General features: G+C 39.8%; 1 protein-coding gene across 1 annotated transcript in view; it reads left to right on the top strand.

The window, feature by feature from the left end:
- Positions 1-5,153: 5,153 nt before the first annotated feature.
- The window catches only part of CRADD (CARD and death domain containing adaptor protein), a 205,860-nt gene continuing 183,708 nt past the window's right edge, over positions 5,154-27,305 (top strand). The window contains exons 1-2 of the mRNA XM_080659739.1: positions 5,154-5,290; positions 6,430-6,733. Coding sequence (XP_080515865.1) covers positions 6,436-6,733 — 298 coding nt within the window. The 5' untranslated portion in view covers positions 5,154-5,290; positions 6,430-6,435. The remainder of the gene's footprint in view (positions 5,291-6,429; positions 6,734-27,305) is intronic.

Below are 27,305 nucleotides of genomic sequence, written 5' to 3'. Positions count from 1 at the left end.
TGTGGACATGCCATTCTCACTGCCGAGTAGTGCTCCATTGTATGGACATAGACTTTTTCATTCTCCTAATGATGAACATTTGGGTTATTTCCTGTTTGGGGCTTCCTTATAAACTAAATGTTTGTGTCTCTCCCTCCCCCAAATCCCTATGGTGAAACCTAACCCTCAACATGATGGTATTGGGAAGTGGGCCTTTGGGAATTGATTTAGTCATGAGGGTAGAGCCCTCATAAATGGGAATACTAGTAGTGCCCTTATTAAAAATAATAATAAAAAAAAAGCTCCAAAGAGCTTCTTAGCCCCTTCACTGTGAAAAGACACAGAAAGAAGATGGTCATCTATGAACCAGGAAGTGGCCTCTCACCGGATAGCAAATCTGCTGGCACCTTTACCTGTTTTGCATCATCCTGTTCTTGTTTCATTATAAAAACATTTTTAAGTGCATTGAGTAAGAATCTACAGAGCAATGAGAATGCATGAATGACAGTTATGTGCATCAACACAGTGAGTCTTTAAATCATAAAGTTGAGTGAGAGAAGCCAGGCCTAACAGAATGCATATGTTTATATAGAGTTTAGAAACAGGCAAAATGAAACTAGATTGATATATATAATCGACATTAAAGAAATGCAAAGAGGTAAACATCACAATTTTTAAGTAAGATGTGGCAGTCAGGGTGAGGGCAGGGAACTGGCTAAGTTTGGGAAGGGCAGGCAGGTGGCTTCTGGGGGCTGGCAGTGCTCTGCTTCTGCAGGGGAGGTCACACAGGTCTTCCTTTGATAACAAGTTTTAATGTGGGCGCTTAAAGTTTTGGGTACTTTTCTGTGTGTTACATTTTACTATTTAAGATGGAAAAGGTACTTGAAGTATATGAAGAGCAAAAGTCCTCATCCCTCTTCTCTCTACAGAGGTAACACTGTGGGTCTCATTTGGTTTCCTTCCAGACACTTTTCTATGCAGCTACACCCCTAAATACCCATGTACACGTTTTCTTGTATTTCTCTTAAATGATACAATTTTTTTGTATTTCTCTTAAATGATTCATTCCGTAACCTGTTTTCACTTGATGAGTCTTGGACCCATTAAAACTCAGTCCACCTTCTTCTTTACTGCCATGCCATAGCTTTTCACACAGTATTAATGCATTATAGCTGGACTGAATTAGTAATAGTGCCTATTGCATGGGGTCATTGTGAAGATTAAGTGAGATATTGGATGTAAACTGCTTAGAACACTTACGGCCTGAACCAGTTACTTCACTCCTGAGTGCTTTTGTTTCCATATCCGGAGATGATAGCAGCTGTAAAGTGGGATTCACATGAGGATCAAATGGGTCGGGATAGGAAAAGGTGTTCCTAGCAGTGCCTGACACAGGCAAGCATTGGCTGTGAGAGCAGTAAAGGTGCAGATGCCCCTTGCTTTGATTATTGCGAATGCACAGTTTGCTTTAATACCTGGAAGGGCAAGTTCCCTGTCTTTGTTATTTATTTTGATCATTGTTTTTGCTCTTCTTCCTTGTTTTCTCTTCTAGATGAACTTTGTTATCTAGTTTCATAAATAATCCTCTTGGATTTAGAGGTTAATTTACTGAAGTTATAGATTGATTTTAGGAGAACTGACCTCTTTACAATATTGAGCCTACCCATCTGGAGGCAGATCATCTCTCCTTATATGCTGGCCTTTTCCTGCCAAACTGTCTTCCAAAGTGGCTGTACCATTTTGCATTCCCACCAACAATGAATAAGAGTTCCTGTTGCTTCACATCCTCGTCAGCATTTGGTGTTGTCAAAGTTCTGAATTTTGGCAATTCTAATAGGTGTGCTTTCCTTTTCTTTTTAAGGCTGAATTTTATATATATAATCTATCCATTCATCCATTGATGGACACTTAGGTTGCAGTGTTGTGTATAATGCGGTAATGAATATGGGAGTGCAGATATCTCTTTGAGATACTGATTTCATTTCCTTTCAATCTACACCCAGAAGTGGGATTACTGGGTCATTTGATAATTCTATTTTTATTTATTTATTTATTATTTAAAAATATATTTTACTAATTTTTTACAGAGAGGAAGGGAGAGGGATAGAGAGTTAGAAAGGATGAGAGAGAAAAATTGATCAGCTGCCTCCTGCACACCCCCTACTGGGGATGTGCCCACAACCAAGGTACATGCCCTTGACCAGAATCGAACCTGGGACCCTTCAGTCCACAGGCTGACACTCTATCCACTGAGTCAAACCAGATAGGGCAATAATTCTATTTTTAATTTTTTGAGTAATCTCCATACTATTTTCTGTATGGATGTACCATTAGAAATGTGTGACTTTTTTTTTTTCTCTCTCTCTCGCAAAAGTTTAAGAGCTGATTTATTTAGTTTCCAAACTTATGGGATTTGTGAAAGCTTTCCTTTTGTTAAAATTTCCCATTTCATTGTAAAATGGTAGAGTACATAGTTTGTATGCTATTGATTTTTTTTGGAATCTATTGAAGTTTCTTTGTGACTTAATTCATAACCTATTTTGGTATCTGTTTCAAGTATTCTTAAAGTGAATCTGTTTTTCTCCATGGCTTAATTTCCACATCTATGAAGCAAGAAGAAACAAAAATGTCCAATTCCTTTGGGTTTTGGTTTGAAGGTTGCAAAGCCAAAGACCAAACTGAAAGAGAGAAAGATATTACACTTGCTCTTCTAGCTTTTTGACACTTTCTTCTGCAATCTTGCAATGGATATATCTTGATGCAAGTAAACATGGTAGGGGAGAGAGAAAAATGAAAATATCTGTCCTTCCTGAAAATGGATTGATTACCACTGGGTAACAACAGGTGCTTAATCCTCTGTGGGTGCAAAGTTCCGTGGACAGAGAGGGACTGGACAGAGTGGAGGAGTAGCCACCTGTGATAGTGATTCTGATCTATTGTGGATTTCTTCTGGGCCTGCTGGCCTTAGATATTTATGTAAGTGAAGGTGAGCCATTAGTTGATGCTCAGAAGTATCACTGTTTACTAGAATGGGTGGTGGTCCTCCTAGTAGGCTGATTGATGGCAGCTGGCTAGTCAATCAGAGAGCTAGTCTGGTTGCTTCGGAAGCAACATGTCTGCTCATTTAAATTTTCCATAGGAAGAGGATTTTGACGGCCAAGGACTTCACTTTATGAACTTAATCCAGATCTTTAATGCTAACCTCTCAGGTTGTTCACCATAGGACTCCATGCCCCTTAGCTCCTGCACTAATTCTTCTCATGTTGTCTCTTATTCTCTTTTCTTCTGTTCTGTGAATTCTCATGGAACTCACTGTTGGCACTTTGCCTTCTCTTGGATGTCATCATCAATGTCTCCTTCTAGTTATCAGGAGTTCTAAAGCCTTTCCAAATGCAATAAGTCATCAAGAAGTGTTTTAAGCTAGGTAGTTTTTATATGAGTGCATTTGTTTTAATTTTACTATATGTTTGAAAATTACTAAAGTTTACTTTGTAATTGGAAAAAATACATGCTTAGTTATTGGCAGTATTGCAAGAGGTCTGTACGTTACCTGTATGAAGACAGAGAATGTTGCTAATGCCTATCCACACACAAAGGAAATCTTGCCCCAGAAAGGACAGCAATTCCAGAACAAAAGAAGAGGGAAAGGCTCAAGAGAGTACCTGAAACTTAAGAGTATCAAGAGTGGGAAGTGGCACCAGAATGATCTGTCAATATTTTGGGCTGTCATTAGGACAACAGATTCTTCACCATACAAGGCCGTGTGGTGTACTGTGTACAGGACAGAGCATGAAACCAGAGAGAACGAGTTAGAGTTCAGGTTTTGCTATATTTTAGCTGTGAGATTTTGGCTAAGACACTTGGCTACTTTGACTCCACGTTCTTCACATATGTAAAATGCTAGTTATAAAACTAATACCTGCCACTGATGTAAACATATTGTCACTACTGATATAGTGAAATGGTAGATTGGTATAATACTTTAATCCAGTTACAAAATTAGGAGATTTTGAGGAGTGAGATTTAGAATTGCTCTCCATTAATTTGCTTACAAAGAGATTTTCATCTTCCACTAGAGGTGTTGGTTGTGAAAACCTCTACGGAACTAATGATAGTTAAGGGTTTCTTTTTGATACCGTCAACCAATTTTTAGCAGTACATACAACTTTCTGTATATACCATCCGATTTATTGAAAAGTGAATCAATAAATGTTTCATAAAGGAATTTGAGGAAGGACCCTCAATTTGACATTCTTATATTTCTTTATATTTGGATCATGCATTTGTCTTGGTTTCCAAATTTAAAATGTGGTGAGCTCAGCAGATCTGCCCCCAGTGTCAGCCCCTCTCTCTTTTTAGCATACCTTTCTGTGCTTCAGAAGCTGAAAAACTCAAACTACATGTCCCAGACACCTTTACTTGCTAATGTTCTGCATGCGAATTGCATACATCAAAACTAAGATGTACAGGTTCTGTTTTGATGCTGCTGGCAAATACAGCTGTGGAGACCTTGTTTTTTCTGCAGCAGTCTCTTACTCTGTCAGTGTTAGAAGATTGGAACTATGGGGTAACAGGTTACTGATTTTATCTTCCTGATTGTGCCATGAGGCAGTTTGTTAGTGTTATTTAGGGAGTTATGCTTGGATGCTAGGCCTTCTGCAGCCTTTCCAATGATTGTGAATGTCCCCAGATTGTCCAGACAAATCCCCTTCTGTCTAGTGTAGCAAGCTGATTATTGCACCGAATCCTGATTGACTTGTAAATGCTTTATGGGCAGGAACCCTGTGATATAAAGAAATGACCTTGCATTTTATCTGGAGTGAAACAGATGATAAATAAATGATTAAGTATATGTTTCAGTAAGATGTTTGAGTGCTACAGATAAAAATAAAGTTGGTAAAGGGGATGGGAGTGCAGATGGATGTTGCAATTTTAAATAAAGTGGTCTTGGAGAGCCTCGCTGATAAAAATGACTTATGAGGCCTATTACTTCAATTGTGTGCAAGGCTGAAGTGTAGTTACTGTGTTAAAAACGCAATTATCCAATTATTTTGTTCTTAGATAACCCCTCTAAGCGGCTGTTATTTACCCACAGCAAACATGGCGGACTAGACTTCAGCCCGACACTTGAGCCCTCAATAAAGATGGCTGCAGCACTTCCTGTGTTTGCCCTCAACAAAAATGGCGACAACACTTCCTGGTCTCGGTTTTCGCCTTCAATAAAGATGGTGCTTGTGGTACAGGTTCCCTGACAGTCTGGATTCCGGTTGCAGTTTTATTTATTTATTTTTTAAGATACGTGTTCGCAGACGTAAGTAACAGGAAACCAGGAGCCCGTATTCCTCTTTTCTCCGGGGCCCGCGCACCGCGCCTGCGGCCCGGGGCCTCCTCGCCCCGCGGCGACCCGAGCCAGGCCGGTTAGGGTGGCGATGGGGGTGCCCGGGGCCCCGCTCTGAAGGTCATCCCAAGTCCTCTCTTTTTAGCGGCTCAGGTTGCCCCGAAAAATCTCTCGTAGCCCCCCTGTTCGTGATACCACAGGGCGTCAGCGGCTGAGACAGGGAGTAAAAGACGACCCGCCGGCCGGCAGCGGAAGCGCACGCCCCCTCACCTGCCACCACTCGGGGTCGGCCCGGTTCACTTCTGTGGGTGTCCCCGCCACTCACACCACACCCCTCAGCTCCCTGGTGCAGTGTCTTGGCAATGTGCCTTCAAACCGTGCGTGGCTGCGGACCAGGACGGGCGTGTGGACGTTTTTCTTTTTCAGAAAAAGAAATCCCATTGAATGTCCCCTGCACGTGTGGTCATGGCAGTGTCGCGATGGCGATTCCGAACTCTTTGAGGGAAGGGGTGGAATCTCTGACTACATATAAGTTTTACAGTAGACTGGACACAAACACTTAAATGTTACTCTTGAAGGTGATGGTGTATAAGCCTTTTCTCCTAGGGTAAGAGATCCTTCAACTTGTGGGTACCTGCTGGTGTCTGGTCCCCACGCCCATGGCTGAGCGGGTTCTGCCGATGCCACGTGCCGCAGGGCGCCTGCACGCGCATGGGCCGCTTCTGCAGTGGGGGGCAACGCCGCAGAAGGCAATGCTAAACAACTCCCCGCTATTTCTTCTCAACCATGGTAATGAAACCCCGCGCTGTAATACACGAGTAAAAGTTGCTTTTTAAGCAGGGTCTCTGACCCACTTTTTTCCAAATCTCTTAACAGATGGAGGAATTGACCCCCTTGTGTGGGAAGCAAGAACAGAACAGATGATTCATGTTCAGCGTTGCTAATTATTTTCAGAAACACTTGAAATTAGTGAGGTTAATTAATTAACACAGCCCTGTGTTAAACATCGTGGTCTGGCACTCTGCTAGGGTTCAAAGGATGTCCATTTCCTTAAGGAGCTTATCAGGGCGCATCATTCCTGTCATCTGAACTTCAGTTTTGTCTCTTTCCAGGGGGAAATGGAGGCTAGAGACAAGCAAGTGCTTCGCTCCCTTCGTCTGGAGCTGGGTGCAGAGGTTCTGGTGGAGGGATTGGTTCTTCAGTATCTTTACCAGGAAGGGGTCTTGACGGAAAACCATGTTCAAGAAATCAAAGCTCAAACCACAGGCCTCCGGAAAACAATGCTGCTGCTGGATATCCTGCCTTCCAGAGGTCCTAAAGCATTTGATGCATTCCTCGATTCCCTGCAGGAATTTCCCTGGGTCAGGGAGAAGCTGGAGAAGGCAAGAGAAGAAGCCATAACCGAGCTGCCTGCAGGTAGGCATCAACAAGATAACTTCAAACCAGCTCCCAAATTGTTGGACTATGGCCTTTGGTTTTGAAGTTGAGGTTTTAGGCTAGGAGGGGATCAGCAGTTCCCGAAAGTGGGTAAGGAGTTTGGACTGAAGACATGGCGTTACATGGATGGGATGAAGAGGTGGCATTAGGAAGCGCTGGGAAGGAAGGAAGAATGAACCATGATTGAGAGGTTGAGGAGGGAGCTCAGAGAATATACTTAGAAATGCTTCCAGGGAAACTTGGCAAGTCACTTGGGAGACATGTTCTCATCTGAGAGCCAGGTCATATCTCGGCCCTTGGCATTAGGAGCCATTTGGAAAGTGCAGATGGGAGAGCAGCGTTAGGTCTCTGATAACTGCTTCATGGGGTGCCAGCCCTGTCTGCTGGAAAAGGTCAGATTCCTGAAGGAGGAGGCAGCCTCTAGGAAGGCATGCCCTGCACCTGTTCCCTGGCCTGTCCTACATGGCCAGAAGGGATTGTTTGGAAGGCTGGCTTAATTTGTTTTTTAAAAGTTGTTGATTTAAAGTCATCCTTTTTAGTTTTGTTCAGACACCCAGAGTATTAACTTGTAAGGGTAGTAGTTAGTGCAGGGTCTCATTTTGTTTTTTAAGAAAGTTGGGAGCTATGGAAAATAGAAATAGTCCTAGTGCCATTAACCTGGTTTGTAGCAGGAAGAAGATGTGATATGAAATACTTGTTTCTCTTAACAGCTCCCCTGATTTATGCTTTTTGCAAAAATTGAGGAGCAGAGAACTGAACTGCCAAAAAAAATATTAAAAGTTGACTTGTAAATTTTTAACAGTTAGGAAATCAACATTCTCTGGAGTTTTTGTAGCAGTAATAGTCAGAATTTCTCGAAGCAGTGGTCCCTAGCCTTTGTTATTATTGTTTTTAAAATAGTAGTATATCTGGCTAAAAAGCAAACACGAGTAATAAAAGACCACTTTTATTGTTTTTGCCTTTATGGACCTCATATTTTGAATGATTTTTCCAGACCACATTTAGTCAATATGCATGATTAATTTTTCTATTTTTATTAATGACATATGTCTGAATATCTGATCATCATGAGATAACCAGTTAACTGGGGAAGGCCTAGTAAAATCCCAGTGTAAAAAAAAAAATATTTTCATTTCCTTGCATAATCAAATGACAGGCAAATGTATATTTTATGCTTTTTGAAAATAGCTGGCCTTTAAAGACCACAAAAATTCTCAGGTTGGATTGTCTTTACCAAATTAAATACTTCAGGTACAAAGCCTAATTAAAGTATCTAAGACATTTCTACCACTGTATTGAAAGCAGAATAAAAATAATATAGAATTGGGAGAAGTTAAAAAAATATTAGGGTATCCAGTGTCTTTTCCTGGTATTTGACTTAGAGGTTCCTTTTGGCAACACATAGTTGAAAACAGCAAAACAGGCAAACTGAAAGTCTCTTCCAACCAAAATATTTACTTTAATTTTATAATCGTTTTGAGTGATGTAAATAGTACTGCTGTATATTTTTAATAGAGGTATGACCTCATTGTCATTTCTTCAGATACATTCAGAGAACAAGAAAAAAATTAAGATTTTTTAAAAAACAAATGGTGAAAGTTACAGAGAAGTTGAGGGAAAAACAGTGTGTGTGTGTGTGTGTGTGTGTGTGTGTGTGTGTGTGTTTAAGTAAACAGAACGAAACAGTGTAGAGTGGGAAAAATCTAGTGTATTTGTGTTGAAGTTTAGAAAAATAATGTTAGTTTGTTAATTATGTGGAAGTGGTCAAATGCGATGATAGGTTGGCTACTGCACAAATTAAGTACTCTTGTTGAGTCACACTACTATTGAAAAAATATTCTGGCCCTAACCGGTTTGACTCAGTGGATAGAGCGTGGGCCTGCGGACTGAAAGGTCCCAGGTTCGATTCCGGTCAAGGGCATGTACCTTGGTTGTGGGCACATCCCCAGTAGGGGGGTGTGCAGGAGGCAGCTGATCTATGTTTCTCTCTCATTGATGTTTCTAACTCTCTATCCCTCTCCCTTCCTCTCTGTAAAAAAATCAATAAAATATATTAAAAAAAAAAGAAAAAATATTCTGAAGAGAGTTTGATTTACACATGCCTCTATATACTGCCTACAGTGACAATTACATAAACTCATGTTTTAAATAGTTACTGTTAATTATTCAACATTTTAAGTAGGATTACAAAATATAAATAAGATATGAAGAATAATGGTGCAGTGAACATCTTTATCCCCATCACTGTTAAAAAAAGATACTACCATTGCCTTTGAGGACTTCTGGGTGCTCCTCCCCAACCCTAGCTTATCCTCAACCCCTACTCACTGAGGAACCCTGAATTTGGAGTCTATAATTTTCTTTTTCACTTTGTAGGTTCCCATTTTATAGTCACTTTTAAAATCTACTTACATTATAGAAAATTCACTATGCCATAATTTTATATGTATATGTAAGGGATGGAGGAAATGATATTATTTTAAAGGAGTTGTTAGTTAACAACCTCCTCTTTTTGAGGCCTTTAGCTTTGTGTTTAAATGAATTAATTTGATGGCAGTATTTTAATTCTAAAATTAAATTGGGACTTCATTGAAATCTTTTTTAAGTCTTAGAAAAAAATTAAAATTAAAGTGCCTTCAATTTAATGTCCCTATAAAAATGTGAATGAACCCACAGGCCTATTTCCCAGGACCTCAGTGTTTCTTCAGTGTTGTAATAGAGTCATTTTAATAAGTTTTTAAATAGTCCATTTAAATTTTTGTAAAGGCATTTTGAGTTTTGAAGAACTAGGCTGCAGGAAAATGTGGTGCTTGTATATGTATGTATATACATCACCATCTTCTGACCTTTTATAATAATTTTGGTTGTAATTATTAATTAATTTGTATAGGAAAGTGGTTTTCTCTTTGGCCAAGAGGTGGGTCTTTCTCTAACAATGAGCTGATTTTATTTTATTAAAAAATTTTCTTGTTCTGGTCTTCTCAGAGATTCTTGGTTTCTCCTTTGTTAGTTGAATTTTTGTATTTCACTTGTAAATTTTGAGCTGTCTCAAAGGCTTATTTGGTGATTGATCCTACTTAGTTCTTTTTATTTATGTTCTGGAATTAAACCTTTGATTCTCTCAGAATCTGCCTAGATGACTGGTCTCCCTATCTCTGTTAATGAAACTCTAAGATGTTAATAGAAAATTGATTTTGTGTTTTTCTCACCCTATAAGGACTCTTGTATTTTATAAGAGGAATTCTGGCAGTAAAATGACATAATCCAGCTTGGCACCGTGGCAGGAACACTTGACAGTGTATCCCTTACTGGCTACTAGACACTAGATCAGCTGAAAGTCCTCTCTGGGCTCCTGTTAGGTCATTTAGGAGATGAGTATAATGCTGAATTTGGGTGAAGGCAGTCTGGGCCTGCCTGTCTGCCTTCCTACTACTCATGAGCTTTGTCTACACTGAAGCCTCTCTCCAGTGCCTGAGCTAATCTGGATCTACAAAGGAGGTTTATGGGCAGCCCCAGTCTCACTTGTTGGTAGGACTTAGCCTAAGTGATGGTAGGCGTGACTTCTGGGCCCCAGGACTTCCTGTTCCATTGTGCTGGTCCTGGCTGTGGGACTGGGTTCTGTCATGTAACAATCAGCCTGGCAACCCGGCCTTTACCCCAGTCTTCCTTTAGGCTTGGGAGTTATTTTCCTCCTCTCTAAGCTAGATTCCTGTTTCACGTTCTCTTAGCCATTGGCAAGAATATATTGGAACACAGCTCTGTGCCTCCTGTGTTAGCATCAGATGCCTCAGTTCTTTAGCCTGCTGGAGTGGCTGACCTGGGTTGACATTTGCTTCAACCTTGCCTGAGCTTGAGCTGGTCCTTGCCATGGACCCTGTGCCCCAGACTCCTTGGCTGCCCTCCCTGGAACAAGATGCAGGGCTGGCCTGTTTTTCTTCTACTTACCAGCTCCAGGGCTCAGCCCTCTGGAGCTGACATTGCCTGATCATGTATAGATAGCTACACTGGTCACTGTCTCGAGATGCACTCTGGCTCTCACATATATACTTGGATGCATCTGAAGTTACTGAGCAATAATTGCAAAAATTTTAGGCATTGTTATAGGTTTATTAGAGAGATTTCTAGCCTGGGATTTTCCAGTCATACCATGTCTTGACCATACTCTGCATAAGTTCAGTGTTGATCTCAGTTTATCTAGCTTGTGGTCTATCCAAGTACTTCTGTAGCTGAGTAGAGTTTACTACATACCATTGTGTGTACTACAGTGAACATCCACAGCAAGACCCCTTCTTGTGGTAAGGGCAAAGTCTACAGATTTCTGTGTATCCTCGGCATGATTATCATATCTTCCTGAGCATCAGCAAGGTGTCAGGTACTAGGTAAAAAAGACACATGAAGGACCTCCGGATCAACTGAGGGGATTCATTCGTTCGTTCATTAAATAATGAATATTGATCATGTGCCAGACATTAGGTGCTAGGGATATTATAATAAACAAAGCCCCTACTCTTATGAGCTCACTATACTCTACAGTCCAATGGGGATAGAGGGCAAGCAAATGAATAAATAATACAGTCATGTGCCATATAACAACCTTTTGATCAATGGCTGATTGCATTTATGATGGTGGTTTCATAAGCTTATGAAGGAGCTGAAAAATTCCTATTGCCAGTGATGTCATAGCTGTCATAATTCATAGAGCAACACATTACTCAGGTATTGGTGGTGATGCTGGTGTCAACCTACTGCTGTCTGTTCTATAAAAGGATAACACATATAATTATGTACAGTACATAACACTTGATAATAACTATGTTACTGATTTATATATTTATCATACTGTATTTTTTCTCATTCTTTTAGCATGTAATCTTTCTACTGATTAAAAAAATTGTGCTGTACGATAGTGTGCTGTGTTACGCTGTCAGCAGGTTCATGCACCTCATGTTTACCACATCTCTTGATTGCATCATTTCTTTTGTACTTGATTAAATCTCATGTTGTTTGTACAATAACATGCTGTACAGGTTTGTAGCCTGGGAGAAATAGGCTGTACTATACAGCCTACTTGTGTTAGTAAGCTATGCCATCTAGGTTTGTGTAAGTGCACTCTATGTGTTCATGAAATGACAAAATCACCACAACCCATTTCTCAGAATGTATCCCATCATTAAGCAGCACATGGCTGTACATCAGGTGATGATAGTCTGTGAAGAAAAACAGTATGTGTGTGGTAAGGAAGGGCTTAGCATATCATTAGGCGCGGTCAGAGAAAGCCTTTCAGATGAGGGGATGTTCAGCAGAAACCTAAATTCTGCCACAGAGTGGATACAGGAGGAAGAGCAGTTCAGGTAGTGGGAGCCCCAGGTGACAGTGTGGCTGGAGCCCAGGCCCATCTGGGATAAGAACCTTCCTCCTGGAGATGAATCACAGCACATGTCAGCATCAGTGCAGTTGCAACCATTTGTTGTTGTGCTTCCCAAAATGTAAGATGCGTGCAGAGCCATGGTCTTGGTAGCTTTTAAAATGATTTTCGATGGTAAGTGGAATGGGATTGAATCACATGGTGAGAAATTCATTTTCTTTTTCAATATTGAAAGCCAGGTGAAAGCCTCTGTTTGGTACAAGTATTTCTGAAACATCTCGCTTGATACTTGCCAGCTTTCTTTTTAATAGAAAAAAAGGTCCTCATGCTTAAAGCCTTCTTTGGACAGCAGTGTTTAGCTCAAATTTAATTGTTTTGCTTTTTTTTTTCTTATATCCATTTAACATTTTTCTTCCATTTGTGGCAAGTAAAACTCTTTTCTATTTATGAAGTTCCTTTAAAAAACACATTGCTTTGCCCTGGCTGTTTTGGCTCAGTTGGTTGAGCATCAGCCCATGCACCTAACAGTCTTGGGTTTGAGTCCTGGTCCGGGCACTTACCCAGGTTGGGGATTTGCTCCCTGGTCGGGGTGTGTACGGGAGGCAACTTATTGATGCTTCTCTCTCACATCGATGTTTCTCTGTCTTTCCCTCTCCCCATGTTTCTCTTTCTCTTCCTCTCCCTTTCTCTCTCAAATCAATAAAAATGTATTAAAGAAACCCACATTACTTTTATTTAAGTTAAAATGACTCAACTTAAAGAAAAATACTAAGAAAATAATAATGGTATGAGACTATGGCCTAAAACATGAAGCTGCTTTTCATATATTTTCTCACTTAAAAAGAGTGACTGGAGTTTGGGGCAGGAACCATTGCCTCGATGGCATAGTTGGGGAAGGAAGACTCTAGCTCTAGCTCAGATAGAAGAGATGGCCATATTCAAGGGTTTTTGTTTTTTGTTTTGTTTTTTACTGTCTTGCTCATTCAGTTTATGTATAGTGGCTGGGAACTGGTTAAATTTATTAGTAGAATTGCCAGAATGATTTAATTTTAGGCTGCCTAAATTGTAAACACATTAATTTGCTATTATAACAAAGTCAGCAAGATGAAGACATATCCTGGTATTCCAGACTTTTAGACTGGGAGGGACTTACAGTTCATCTAAGTTTTCTGAGAAAACCAAGTCCTAAGGAGATAGTGTCAATACTTAGCCATGATCACATAGCTACTTATTTGTTGCCAGCACTGGAATCCAGGCCTCCTGACTCTTGATTTATGACCTTTTCTGCTGTGCAATTTTGGCTCCCCACTGGGTTTGAAATGGAATTGTATATGCTGTAGTGTTAATAGTTGAAATTAGCTTTGTAAAAAATTGTGTTAATGGTTTGTTTTACTTTTAAGAAGAAAAATTTCAAGGGCTTTTAGAGGTATTTTGGAATAAGATTTTACTAAAATGTTTTATTTTAATTAATGCTAATTTTAATTATTTAAAAGAAAATTTTGATAGTTCAATACTGTATTTCATCAAAAGATTCCCTGCCCCCTCACCCTCTTCCTTCTCCAAAGCTGACATAAAGGAAGAATTTTATTGAGTATTTACGGGACTGATGAAATAATGCATCTGTTGGCAGCTAATTGCAGCTCTTTCTAGGAATAGCAAACCATGTGACAGTTCTCTCCCCAGCAGGGATGCATCTATCTCACTTTAAAAAGTGGATTTATTGTTCTTTTCTCTTAGAAATTATCACTGTGACTTTTCTCTCTTCCCTGTGGCTGTATGGGTCATTTGGCTAATAAGAGGTTGATTTAGCTTCAACTTTGGCTTTTAAAAAACTGCTGATCCCCAGACTTTATCCATGTCAATTCATGCCAAAATATGTGGAGGTGGGGTATGGGCAGTGGTATTAAAGATACACACACACTCTCACATGCACATATACCCATGCACATGCACAAATGCCCTAATAGGTTATTTTAAAGGAAAGCCAGATTTGAGCTGCTTGTTTTCTGACCAGCTGATTAGGTGCATGGCTTCTTTCTCCTTATTGCTCCCTAAGTATGGGCCTCCCACAGCTGTTTTGCAGGGGAGGAGGTGGAAGGGTGGTAGGAATGGAGATGTAGAAGGATATAGAGTTTTGTCTTAAATCTATGATCACAGATGTTTCCAATTCTCTGAATATCTTGAACATTGTTGCTTAAGAATATTCCAGAATCTTAGACCCCATATAGGTGTCACTCTGACATCAATCTTAAAATGCATTAGAACTCTAGGGGAATACATTCATACATAGAACGAATTTGATCAGAGGGTTTGAATTAGCTGTGAATTTGGATTTGGGGAATTATTTTCATCGCTTCTTCGCATTGTTTGGAAATTAAAAACCACCCGCAATACTCTGTGCTCTGTAGATCAAGCTGTGTCCAAATGGAGACGGAAACTGCCAGTGGAGAATGTGTTGGATGCTGCTCTCAGATACAAAGTGAGCTGAAGATGGCTTAAGGATGGATGAGAGACAAATGGCCAGCGGGGAAGGCCAGCGGGGAAGGCTAGGACCGGCTTAGTCTCTCTGTCTGTGGGTTGGTCAGACAATCTGTTTATAATTAAAAATGAATTTTAATCTTTTCTGTGTTCCACAAAGAACCTCAAATAATATCAGTAAAATACTTACTCTGTGTCAGGCACTGTTCCAGGCCCTTGGCATTTATTAATTTATGTAATCATGACAGTTACCCTTATTGCATAGATAAAGAAGATGGAGGTACAAAGATGTTAAGTCATTTGCTCAAGGTCATACAATGTGGAATCCAGGCACTTAAATGTCAAAGCCTGATAATTCATAGCCTATAAAAACAAATTCTCAAAATTAGTTTTTCTTTCCTTCCTAATTCTGATTATTTGTGGCTGCATCAGAGCCCAACATTTCTCAGCCCCATGCCCTCTCCTACTCCAGTTTCTCCCAGACGCACAGCACTAGGGCCTTTTCTGTCTTTCTATTTCCTGCCTATTTCTGTTTCCTGGTTGGTACCTCTCTCTCCCCCATCTTACTTATCTCTCTCTCTCTCTCTCTCTCTCTCTCTCTCTCTCTCTCTCTCTCTCTCTCTCTCTCTGTGTGTGTGTGTGTGTGTGTGTGTGTGTTTTGGCTGGAAAGGTCTAATGTGAGGCCATATGGGGTCAAGGAGCAGAGCCCCCGGGTTGCTCCTATCCCATCTTGATACCTTAAGAGTAAAAAAAGACTAAATTTTTTTGGCTGTGATCAGGAGACAGACATTGTGTCGGCTTTCCTGTTACTGCGAGTCGGGTCCCCCTTTTACAGCTCTTAAATCCTGCTATCAACAGCAGGTAGTTCCAATAACCAGATTTTCTGGTGGTGCAGCCTCAGAGTTTAATCATACACTTAGCAAGGTAGCTTTCTCTTTTTTATGGGTGCAGTTCAGACTTGCAGGCTGTTGTTATAGCTAGCTGCAGGAATGTTTGCTTTTGCTTAATTTTAATAGGCAGCTGTGTTTATACTTGTTCTTTAGTTTGAGCGGCATATGATTCTTGGAGGACTTTTGCCCCCAGAGAAAAAAAAGAGTACTGTACTTTTCCAAACAGTAAATTTTAATTGAGAAGGAAATATAACCTCTAGAAGTTTGGGGCAGGTTTTAGTCTTAGGCTTTATTTTTTGTTAATGTTATAAAAGAAATCTTAACTCCTTATAAGAAGTGCCAAGTTGACAATTCCTGGAAATGTTCATGTTCTATTTATGCTCAGCACCATAGCAGAGAGGCTGGTGACGCTGTTACCAAAATAATATCGCTGAGCTGTAGTAAGTGGCAAACAGGAGGCTTGAGGTTTTATACCTAAATAGAAGGCTTTAATAACATCTCTCAGTTCTACCATTTGTGCGTAAGGTATATGGGTGCTGAATGATAACGGTGAAGTTGTTACAGAAAATTCCAGAGCAAGCAGAGCACATCTGCTGGGACTTGTCCTGTTGTTAGAACTGCAGAAGGCTAGAGCTGGAGAGATCTGAGAGCCCCCAGTTTACAGATAGGAAACTAAGGAATGTAAGTCAGTCCACTAGCATGTATATGGGCTCTTTGGTTCAAGCGTAGACTTCTTTTTTTAAAAAAAATATTTTTATTGATTTCAGAGGAGGAAGGGAGAGGGAGAGAGAGATGTAAACATCAATGATGAGAGAGAATCATTGATTGGCTGCCTTCTGCATGCCCCCCACTGGGGATGGAGTCTGCAACCCATGCATGTGCCCTTGACTGTAATCGAACCCGGGACCCTTCAATCCACAGGCCCACACTCTATCCACTGAGCCAAACCAGCTAGGGCAAGCATAGACTTCTTGATAACATAAGCAAATATAGGGATTTTTCCACTATGTACTGGGTAGACCACAACTTTAAAGAATTCCTAAAGTTCTAGGAGTGGGGAAGGAACAGTTCCAAAAGGAAGAGGTGAAAGCTGATTAAAAGGTGTCTGCTGTACTCTGTCACTCCCATTCTTTTTATATTGAACAGGTTCCACACTTGCAAGCCTGAACAGAAATGACAGCTCTTTAAGGAAGGAGAATGTTCTACAGCAAAGCCCAGGTTGAAGGCCAGAGGTGGTAGGAAAAGTACAAGAGAGCAATGTTTAGAGCGAGATAGGTCTTAAACTTTTTCAAAATGAGAAGATATTGGGGGAAAATGGATTGAGGATGTTAAAGTAGAGAGGAGATTAGAGAGAGAATTTGGATTGGGTTCTAGCTAAAGGCTTTACATACATAAACTCACTTTATCCTCATATTTGAGGATAGGTCTTTGAGGTAAGTACTATTATAATTATTTGCATTTAAAAATGAAAGTATTAGCTAAATTGCCCAAGGTGGCATAACTCAGGCAGTAGCAGAGCTGAGATTTGAACATGGACAGTCTGGTCCCCTAGTCCCTGCTTTTAATCACTAGGCTACCCTATCTATCCCTAATACCAGTTCTTGGTTCTGCTCAGAGTCACCTGGGCAAGCTATAGCTTCTTTCTTTTCTGACCCTTTCTTGCCTTGGTTCTCTCAGTTAGCCAACATTTCCATTGAGTGTTTTTTTAAAGAGCTTACCAAATGACAGCTCTTTAAGGAAGGAGAATGTTGGGATATTAAAAAACAACAATAACAAAAAGAACACCAAAGAAGATAAGAATTGTTTTCTAAGAAATGGGATTAGACAAAATAAAGATTTTGAATGGGATTGATATGGCAGTTTTTGTTTATTGAATCTTTAAATATGTATCTCTTTTCATTTCTTTTCATTTTAAATAGGCATTTGATGGTGCTATGGGCAAATGTGCTTTTTCAGGCTTCTCATATTTGTTTGAGCCCTTTTATTCCTTTATGTGCCAGCCAGGATCCATCCAAGAGGCAAAAACCACACAATAATTTGAACAAGAAAAATTTAACATAATGAATTATTAACTAGCAAAAAGTTAACTGTGGTTAACTACTAAAGGGGTAAATGAGGTCTCTAAGCAATATGGAAATAGCGATTGCAAGAAGCTGCTTTTTTCTAGAGCTGAAGGAGAATAAAGGATGGAAGCTCTAAGAGCTTGCAAGAGACCCCTCCCCACCCCAAGACCTCCTTGGAAATGAATTGACTGCCTCATTAATTTGTAGCCTGCTGGTGGCCAGTAATCTTTCCAGAGAGTATAGGGTGGAGCTGGTCTGTGAGAGCAGCCTAGCTGATTGAGAAACTTGGTAGGGAGTGTAGGTGGACCTGAGCTGATCCTCAGAAAGCTTCCTGCTGAGTGGCAGAGATATTCCCTGGAGAATGAGCACCGTGGAGTTTTCCAGATGCCTCTGGCCGTGACTGTCCCCTTAAGAGAGCATAACACATCCCAAACCAGAATGAAAAGCCCATCCTTCTGCTATGGCCTTGCAGTGCCCCTCTATTGATGAAATTAACACTGAACCCTCTGGCAAAAGAGAAATGTTTATAGAGTCTAGCCCCAGTATCACCAAGTAGAGGAAGAGGGTGAACTTAGAGCTGAGAAGTAATGCATTGCTAATTGGAGCGCCTCATCTGTAAAATGATGATAGTGCATAATTTCCAAAGTAGTTCTGGGAACCTCATTCATTCATTCATTTAGCCAACATTTATTGACTGTCTACCATTTCTGGCTATTCTGCTAAGGCTCTGAGATTATGGTTGTCATTGTCTATTGTTTCTTTGTCTCTGCAACTAGACTGTAATCTCCTCTAAGGCAGAGACGTTTTATCTCTGTACCTGCAGAATTTGTTTAGCATAGTGCTAGATACATGTTAGTCTTCATATGTTTATTAAACGAGTGAAGGAACGACTATAAAGATAATATAAAAACAGTCATACCCTCAATGAGTTTAAATTGTACTTGGGGAAAGGTAGAGGTAAATAAATACAACACAACACAACACAACACAACCCAACACAATACAATACAATATGGTGTTGTAGTTATCTTTTGTTGCACAACAAGCCACTCCAAAACTTAGTGGCTTTAAATAACAATCATTTATTTTACTCATGAATGTGCAATTTGGGCAGGGCTCGGCAAAGACAAACTCATTTCTGCTCTGCCTGGTGTCAGCTGAGGTGGCTTACCTCACTGGAGCCATAGGATCCGTTTCCTAGACAGGTCACTCACGCTCATGGTAAATTGGTGCTGCTTGTTGGTTGCTCTCCACCTGGGCCTTTCTGCTTGTGGCTGGGATTTCCTCACAGTATGAGTGAGGTTGAGTTTCAAGAGGCAGGAAGTGGAGGCTGCCAGTTCCTTAAGGTCTGGGCCCAGAAATGGCATCCTGTTAACTTTTACTGTATTCTTTTGGTTAAGCTGCCCCAAGGTCCAGATTCAAAGAGAGATAATAGAGTTCTCACATTTCCTTCGGTGGGGGGCGGGGTGTGGGGGAGGTGTCAAATCATTTTGGGATCTTATAGCACTTATCAGATGAAGTGATTTAAAAAATATATTTTTATCATAAATGGGAAATTTGCTGTCATATACGAGAATGATGTAAATTAATGACAAACGTTTATTATTAGTTTAATAGAAAATGTTTTTTAAAAAGTGACATAGCTTTATTTTTCTGAACGTAAAAGCAACACATATTTATTGTTTTTTAAAAAGGCTCTAGAAAGATATCAAGAAAATGGAAATCTCTAATAATTGTATTGCCCCCAGATAATCATGATTTAAAATAAATGAATAGTGAAATGCAATATTTGGGTTTTTACCATAGGAAATTCTGTTTTTGAAGCTCTCTCTTTTCCAAACTCCACTCATTTTCAGAAAGTTATTATTTACTTGATACTAACACTTAAAGATTGAATTTCTTATGTGATGTCAAATAAAGACTAAAATTTAGATTATATGTATGTTTGCTATTTTTTTTTTTCTCCAGAGTGTAAAACTTCCTGAATCAACTTGAAGTAGTCTTTTCAAATTATTACCAAGGCTAGTTGCTATTTCCAAAGCTAGTTGCTATTTCAATTTGCAGAGGTTGGGGTGGGGAGCAATGGACTTAAATGACCTTCTCCAAATGACTCTTAAGGAACTATGAGGAATATTTTTCACTCAGTTGTGTGTTTTTTTTTTTTTTCTGTTTATCTTTCTATGAGTATTCTATTTCAAATTGTCTTGCTAGATATTACATAACCCGATTTTTTTCAATGTCTCCTATTTGTATGCTTTTAAATATTATGATTCTGAATCTTTTCTCTTTATTATTTTTTCCTAAGCAGTTAGACTGTAGGTGATTAAGCCTCTACTTGTGCCATTTTAAAATAAATTTATGTCCTTCAAATGGACTATATTTATAAAAAATATATGTGTTCTGGATAGTAGATTAGATTTCCCCCTCCCCCTTGCACTTAGAAAGACATTTCTAATGACTCTTTTCACTTAATCAGAGTGTATTTTAAAGGACCTGTTAAAACCTTTGGTGGAATAATCATATCCCATCCTCCTCACTTCTTATTACCAGGGTAGCTACCATAAACCACTGTAGGAAGTAGGAGGAGGTGACAGATAGTCATTGGAAAGAGCACAGTACCTGAAACTCCAAAACTTTGCTTCCTGCAAGCATTTATTTAATATTTACTATGTGCCAGTTAAACAGGGCAGAACTTAATAAGGTATGATCCCTACCTTCAAAGGTGCTCCAAATAAATGAGATGATACCTATGAAGTGCTTACAACAGAGTAAGGCATCTATTCAACATTCACTGAATGTTAGTTGTCCTTATTATCATTTGATGTGACTGAAGAGTTTGACACAGAGAAGTATGTGAAAGGAACAGTAATAGATAGCTCCACTTGGCCTGCGGGAAGACAGAAAGGGCAAGGCTTTAAAGAGAATGTGTATATCTTTTGTTGAGTGTTGAAGGGTAAGTAGGAGCTCACTAGAAAGGCAAAAGAGGAAGGGCATTCTAGGCGAGGTAACAGAAAGTGCCAAGGCACGGAGGCACTGTGAATATGACGCGCTGGGATGACAGCAGCTAAGGCTGGGGGATCCAGCCCAGGAGTGCTCATTGTGGGCCATGTAAAGGTCCAACAGGAAATGGAGCACAACTGATGAATTTTGAGGAAGGGATTGACATGAACAGACTTGCATTTAGAAAGCTCACTATAGTGACATATGGATGGGAAGCTGGTGAAAATGAGGCAAGGAACCCAGTTAGGAAGCTGTTGGAGTAATTCAGATGAAACATTGTGATGACAAGGCACTGACATTGAGGGTAGAGAAAAGGGGAACGGGACTGAGAAAGATTTTGTAGGAAGAATTAGTATATGAGTTCTCTATGGGGGATATGGGCCCATGGGGGCCAAAATTGGTTCTGGGGAAGGGGTGTTAAAAAATCTTAGCTATTACAATTGTTTGTGGCCTTCCAAAGGACTACAGAAAATAAACATATATGTTATAGTTTTAAAATTTAGTGGGAGGGATGCAATTAGGGGCAAAAATGTCCAGAAAATCTTTTTAGGGAGACAATATTGAAAAAAAAGGGTGAAAAGCATTGGGTTAAAAGTACTCATCACCTGACTGAGCTCTGGGCTGAGGGAGAAGGCGGATTCTAGGCTGATGCTCTGATTTCTGGTTTAGACAGCTATTCAAATTAACCGAACAGGATACACAGGGTGAATGGTTAGTGTATAGGTTATGCTGTTTATGAATTTAAGCTAATAATGACTCACATTAATTGAGCACTTATTTGAAGACAGGCTCTTTAAGTGCTTTACATTTATCAATAGTGTGAGATAGATATTATTTTTGTTTCCATTTTTCAGATGAGGAAGCTGAGATCTAGCCTAGAGCCACACAGCATTTGCTCAATGAAAATGCTCTGTAAGATATGAGTGTAAGGTAGAAGTTCTGCTTCTACCTTTATTTTCTCAGGTGGATTATTTTGGGTTTGTTTTCTTTCTTTAAATTTTAATTTCTTCATTTATAAAACAAAGCTGCCTCTTGCTCATCTCCAAGAGTAGTTATTAAGGTTAAATGAGAGGATATGTGAATGAATCTTTTAATACATAATGTGCTGTGTAAATGTAGGTAGTATTTTTAACATTAGCTGCTACTCCCTAGGTAGTCAATAAGTGCCATTTTTTCTCCCCTGCCTCTCCCCTCTGTATTCAGATAGCTCCTAGAGGACTGGAAGGAAAGCATGAAAGTCTCCTCACTGTGCCCACCATTTTTTTTGCAACTATATCTGTGTCTTCTGACTCTTCCCCTCTCTTCAATCTCAGAAGATGACTCTAGCAATTTTTATTTCCTTGGGTTTTCATGAATGCCCTCTCATCTAAACACAGTGATTTACTTCTCAAGCTGTGGCCATTTGATTTCTGCCCCTTCTAGCTGTTTTCGCAGAGGTCATTAGTGACCTTTGGTTATATCCATGGACATTTCCAGATTGCCACTCTCTCTTGCATTCTTGGTGTTTCCGCCTTCCTTGGTCATGTTTTCCTCTTGTCTCTCCATCTACTATTTCTCTCATCTGCTAGCCTTTTAAATACTTGTCTTCTCCCAAGTTGTCTTAAATCCTTCTTATCCTCTCACTGGCACCATTCTCCTTGGGGAAAGCCCATCTGCATCCATGGCTTGGTGACCACCTCATTGCTAACTGCCTCTAAATCTCTATCTTCAGCCCAACTAGATACCTTCACTCTGGTCTTCTGTACCTTAACTCAACATGGCCAAAATAAAACACCTCATCTCTCAGATCCAACCTCCTCCTTCTCAATTTATTTTCCCCAGCTCAAATAATATATTTCCCTACTCAAATAGTCAGAAGAAACATTTTTCCCCCTAAAGTCAGGTTTTTATTGTTGTTGTTTGTTTTGTTTTAGTTTTAAATAATGTAGCCCAGATATTGCCTCTTTCTTGAAGCTTTGCATGACCCCCTCATGGCTGGCTGAAAAACTCCCGTGTTTCCAAAGCACCAAGAGCATATATCTACTTATGGCACATCCATATTATGGTAGAATTTTGTTCTTCAGTAGACTATGAGTTTGTTTAGAGCAAGAACTTAATTTTTTATCTTTATATATTTAGAATCTAGCACATTGTGAGATACTTAGTGGGGCCAGTAAATGTTGGTTGAATGAATGAATAAGTGGTGACCTTATTTGCTCTCCTCACCTTTCTCTTAATCTCCAAGCACCTTAGCTATTTATATTAGTTTGTTAGGTTACTATAATAAAATATAATAAAATAAATAAGACTAGGTGGCTTAAACCACAACAATTTATTTTCTTACAGTTATGGAGGTTGGAAATTCAAGATCAAAGTGTCATTATGTTTGGTTTCTTCTGAGGCCTCTTTGGCTTGCAGATAGCCACCCTCCTTCTGTTTTTTCACCTGGTCATCCCTCTGCATGTGGGTATCCTTGGTGTCTCTTCATGTGTCCTAATCTCCTTTTATGAGGACACCAATCAGATTGGGTCAGGGCTACCCTCATGGCCTCATTTTAACTTAATTACTGCTTTAAAGACCCCCATCTCAAAATACATTCACATTCCAAGGTGGGTTAGGGCTTCAACATAGGAATTTTGGGGAGGCACAATTCAGCCCATAACACTATTATCACTAATTTTTAAAAATTTTATCTTATTTTTCAGTTTTTCCTGGATAGCCAGCAGTTAATAACTCCTTAGTTCTTAACTTTCCATGAAGGTGATTTTTTTTTTGGCATTTCTTACTGGTTGCTATTTAGTGTTTGCTGAATGCCAGCCATTAGTCATTCATACTTAAAAATTTGTTCTGGTCTCTGTTTAAGGCGATTTCTAACATGTCTGTCTGGTTATTAATTCATTTTGTCAGCGTTATTAGTAACTGTTATAATAATGAAATCTCACATGGGAAGGTGTTTCTTGCCTTTCTTATTGCTGAATATTCTAGTTGTGAAAGTACAGGTTAATTATAGGAGTGGGTACAGCAATCTGAACCCTAGAAACCCAGCACTGTCTAGGCCAAATCATTTTAAAGAGGAGATTAAATTCTAAGACTAAAGATTGGCCCCTTTGAGCTGATATTCCCAGGAACATTGCACAAAACAAAATGAAAATCACCCTCTCCAGAATGCACATACCCCAACAGACTTCTAACTCCAGAACTGTACTTTGCTAAGAGAATAATTTTGTGCACATAGTAGCCTTGATTCTTAGATTCTGGGCTCCCCCAAGAATCTGCATTTTATTTTACATCCAGTCCCTTGAGCTATTACCCCATTTACTTCCTACAAATGCTAGAGACTTGGCCCCTGCTTATTTTTTTACTGCCCCCCTTTCCCACCCCCAACTTTCACCACCTGTTGCTTGGGTTTCTCCTTTCTCAGGCTCTACTTTTCTTAATATCTCATGGACATTCCTTCCTCCTTTTTTATTTACCCTCTTCTTTCTTCTACAATAGCCTTCTCTTCTCAGAAACAAATGGAACAATTTCTAAGTTATTTTGACTATTTTCTCGCCACCTTGCCACCTTGCTTTTCGTATAGAGCAGAGGTCAATTCCTTATGGGTGGAATCCAGTCCACTACCTGTTTTTATAGGGCCTGTGAGTTAAAAGTGTTTTATTTTTCATTTTTAAAGGATTGAAACAAAAACAAAATGAAAGAATAATATTTCATGACGTGAAAACTATATGAAATTCATATTTCAGTGTCTGTAAATAAAGTTTTATTGGAATACAGTCATGCTCATGTTGTCTATGGCTGCTTTCACACAGTACCAGCAGAGTTGAGACCTCGTGTCCGACAGGGCCTAAAAAATATATACTGTGTGGCCTTTTACAGAGAAAGTCTGGCCACTCAAAAACGAGAAAGGCTGGAAAATAGCTTTGCCTGACAAGAATCAGCTTTGTTTACCTTTCTTTTCTTGGTGCTTAACAGAGTGCTAGATTAAACCTAATGCTTAGTTCTAAAATTGTTTTGAGAGTCAAAACTGGAGAAGCCTTTCTTCAGGGCAGACTTTTCCTGTGAAAGAATGTTATTATCTTTGCCATTTCTTTTGAATTTAATTTTGCCAGAAGAGGTTTATCATACCAGGGCCATTGAACCTTTTCTTTCATTTCTAATATTGTGCATAATAGAGAAAGATTAGGTAAACCAAACAGACGAAATTCCTTTGTACTCCACATACTCACAGGAGGATTTAATTACAGGTTCCTCATGGTTTAGTCTCAAGATTTTTAAGTATTGGGGCAATGAGATAATGTTAGCATTTGAGTACTAACCACAAAAAAAGTTAAGCAAGGTTTGTAGTCATGAGCATTTGCTTTTTGTTCCCACCCATCAGATATTTTGTGTATTTTTATGCCTCCCTCCCCTGCCTCTCCCCGGCCCAGCCAATCATGTCTTTGTTTTTACCTTCTTTTAAGGAAATAATTTATCATTGAAACTCAAACCTGACAGGTAATGCCAAGCAAGGGTAAGAATTTCTTCCCATTCCCCAAGATAGCCATTGTGCTCTTTCTCTCTGTTTTCAGAAGTGTGGCTATATTGGGTTTCTTAATCCCCTCAGGCATTTGTTAATAATACCTTTTTGAGTGTTCACCAAGTGCTGTGGCCTCTAAAAGGCACCAAAAGGATTACATCAGAAATAGAAGGTAGAGCCCTTGTCTTTCAAGGAGTTTGTAGTCTATGTGGCAGGAGAGGGTTACATGTATGTGAATTTCTGAACAGTTAACAACAGGCTATAAGAATTATCAATGAATGGAGTTCCACCAGAGCAAGCAGCATGAGAATTGATAATGGGGAGGTGGGTAAAGTTGAGAATGCTCCTAGGGTGACTGAGTTTTTGAGGAAGGCAGTCATTGATTACTAGGGAAGAGGCTAGTCCAGATGCTGAGTACTTCCTCCTAGATATCTTCCCAGGATACCTTGCTAGAATGTTAAACCTATTATGGAAAATGGAATGAGTTTTTTTTCTGCTAAATTCAGGCCTCTTCTTGTCTTCAGTATTCTCATCAATGTCATTTTGTTTCCTGAATTATGCACCTGTCTTTTACAAATTCAGTTCTTGTGAGGGGAAGGATAACAAATAGGTTGTTTGGATCAAATGAATTCTTGTGTTTAAAAGAGAGAGAGAGAGATAGGTAAGAGAGAGGAAATGAGTTGATAGATGATCTTGATGTCTAGGCATTGGATTTGGGCTTGATAGTAGGGGAAGGAGCCTTGGGTGTGAGGAAACTGGCCTAGGGAGAAAGAAAAATACCACTCTAACTCCCATCTTCCAGGGCTGACTTCATTAACTGCCCCATATCTTCCAGATTTCTCCAGATTTTTGTTGAGATAGAGACTTTCATTCCACTTCTTATCTTAACTAAGAAAAGCCATCCTGAATTGGCTTCAGGTTGGTGCTGCTGGTAGGCCTGATAGTGATAGGCATTGGGGAAAACTGAGAATCTTATATCTTAGGTGATATTTGATGGTGTCTCTGCATGGCATGAAGATGCTCAACTTGGCAGTTTCCCTTGTGAGAGGGAAGTATCTCAGCCTTTTCAGGGTCTTCCTGCCTCCAGATTTCTTAGTGCCTTGTTCACATTGTCCTGATGTTAGCAGCAATGTTGAACATCATTGTAGCAACCTCGGTTCTTGAGTTTAGCAAAGAAAGAATTCAGAGCCAAGAACTCTAGCACAGGAGGAGGTTTATTTAGCATGACATTCAAAGAGAAAATTTAAGGGAGCTGCTCAGAGAGCTGCCTTGGTTTTCTAGAAAGAAAGTCATAAAGGCAGAAGAAGTGAGCCAGTTGGCCTGGGTGGACTCAAGAAACAAGGTATAGAGGCTTAAGAAGGGTTCTTAGAGCTTGGGAGAAAGAAAGCAAAGATATACGCCTGAAGAAGGAAGGTGTGGGTGTGTACTGGGTCCTTTGTCTTAAGGGTTTTTTATATGTTTTCTAAAGGGGGGAATTTTAGGGGAGGTCTATGGGGAGGATCTCAATAGAATATTCATCAGCTGTCCAAGTGTGTCCTTTAATATGCTGATTCATCAAAATGGGTCAGGGTGGTGGTCTCTACTGATTGGTCAGTGCTAGGATCATTTGTCATTGCATCTGGTCCTGATGCCATCCATTGCCTTGCTTCATTTTGTCTTGTTGCTTTTCTAGGCCTGGAGCTAAAATACAACTGAGGCCTAGATTTTATCTCTAGTATGACCAAAACTGTTTCTGTGGTCAATAGACCTGAAGCTTTGTTCCTAAGATTATTTGATGCTGATCAGAACCTCATTGTCCTGAGGGCTCAATGCTTAAGGGAGTGGTCCTGCAAGGGAGAAGGAGGCAGGTGGTTCAGGGTGCTAGATGAGGCCAGTTTGAATTACCTGCCTACTCAGTTTCCCCATTCCACTTGCCAAGGACTTTTCCTGGCTTCTTACTATTCTTACTGCCTTACCACCACCCTGAATCTGTATCTCTTGTTTCTTCTCTACACTCTAAAAAACAAAGAAGCAAACCCAAAACCCCACAACCCTTTTATGCAGAACTTGGCGGATTAAAATAACTTTTATTTTGCTCATGATTTTGTTGGGGTAGGAATTTGGGAAAGGCTGAATTGGGTGGTTTGTCTCTGATCCATAGCTGAGGCAGTTGGGGCTGGATGATCCACTTCTAAGATTGCTTCTTCACTCATATATCTGATACCTGAGCTGAGATGGCTGACAGTTGGTGCTGGCTCTTGGGAAGGTGCTCAGCTGGGCC

Source organism: Plecotus auritus (genome assembly GCF_963455305.1).
Source record: "Plecotus auritus genome assembly, chromosome: 3".
Taxonomy (NCBI): Eukaryota; Metazoa; Chordata; class Mammalia; order Chiroptera; family Vespertilionidae; genus Plecotus; species Plecotus auritus.
The sequence above is the reverse complement of the archived record's forward strand: the minus strand, read 5'-3'. Positions and strand labels throughout refer to the sequence as shown.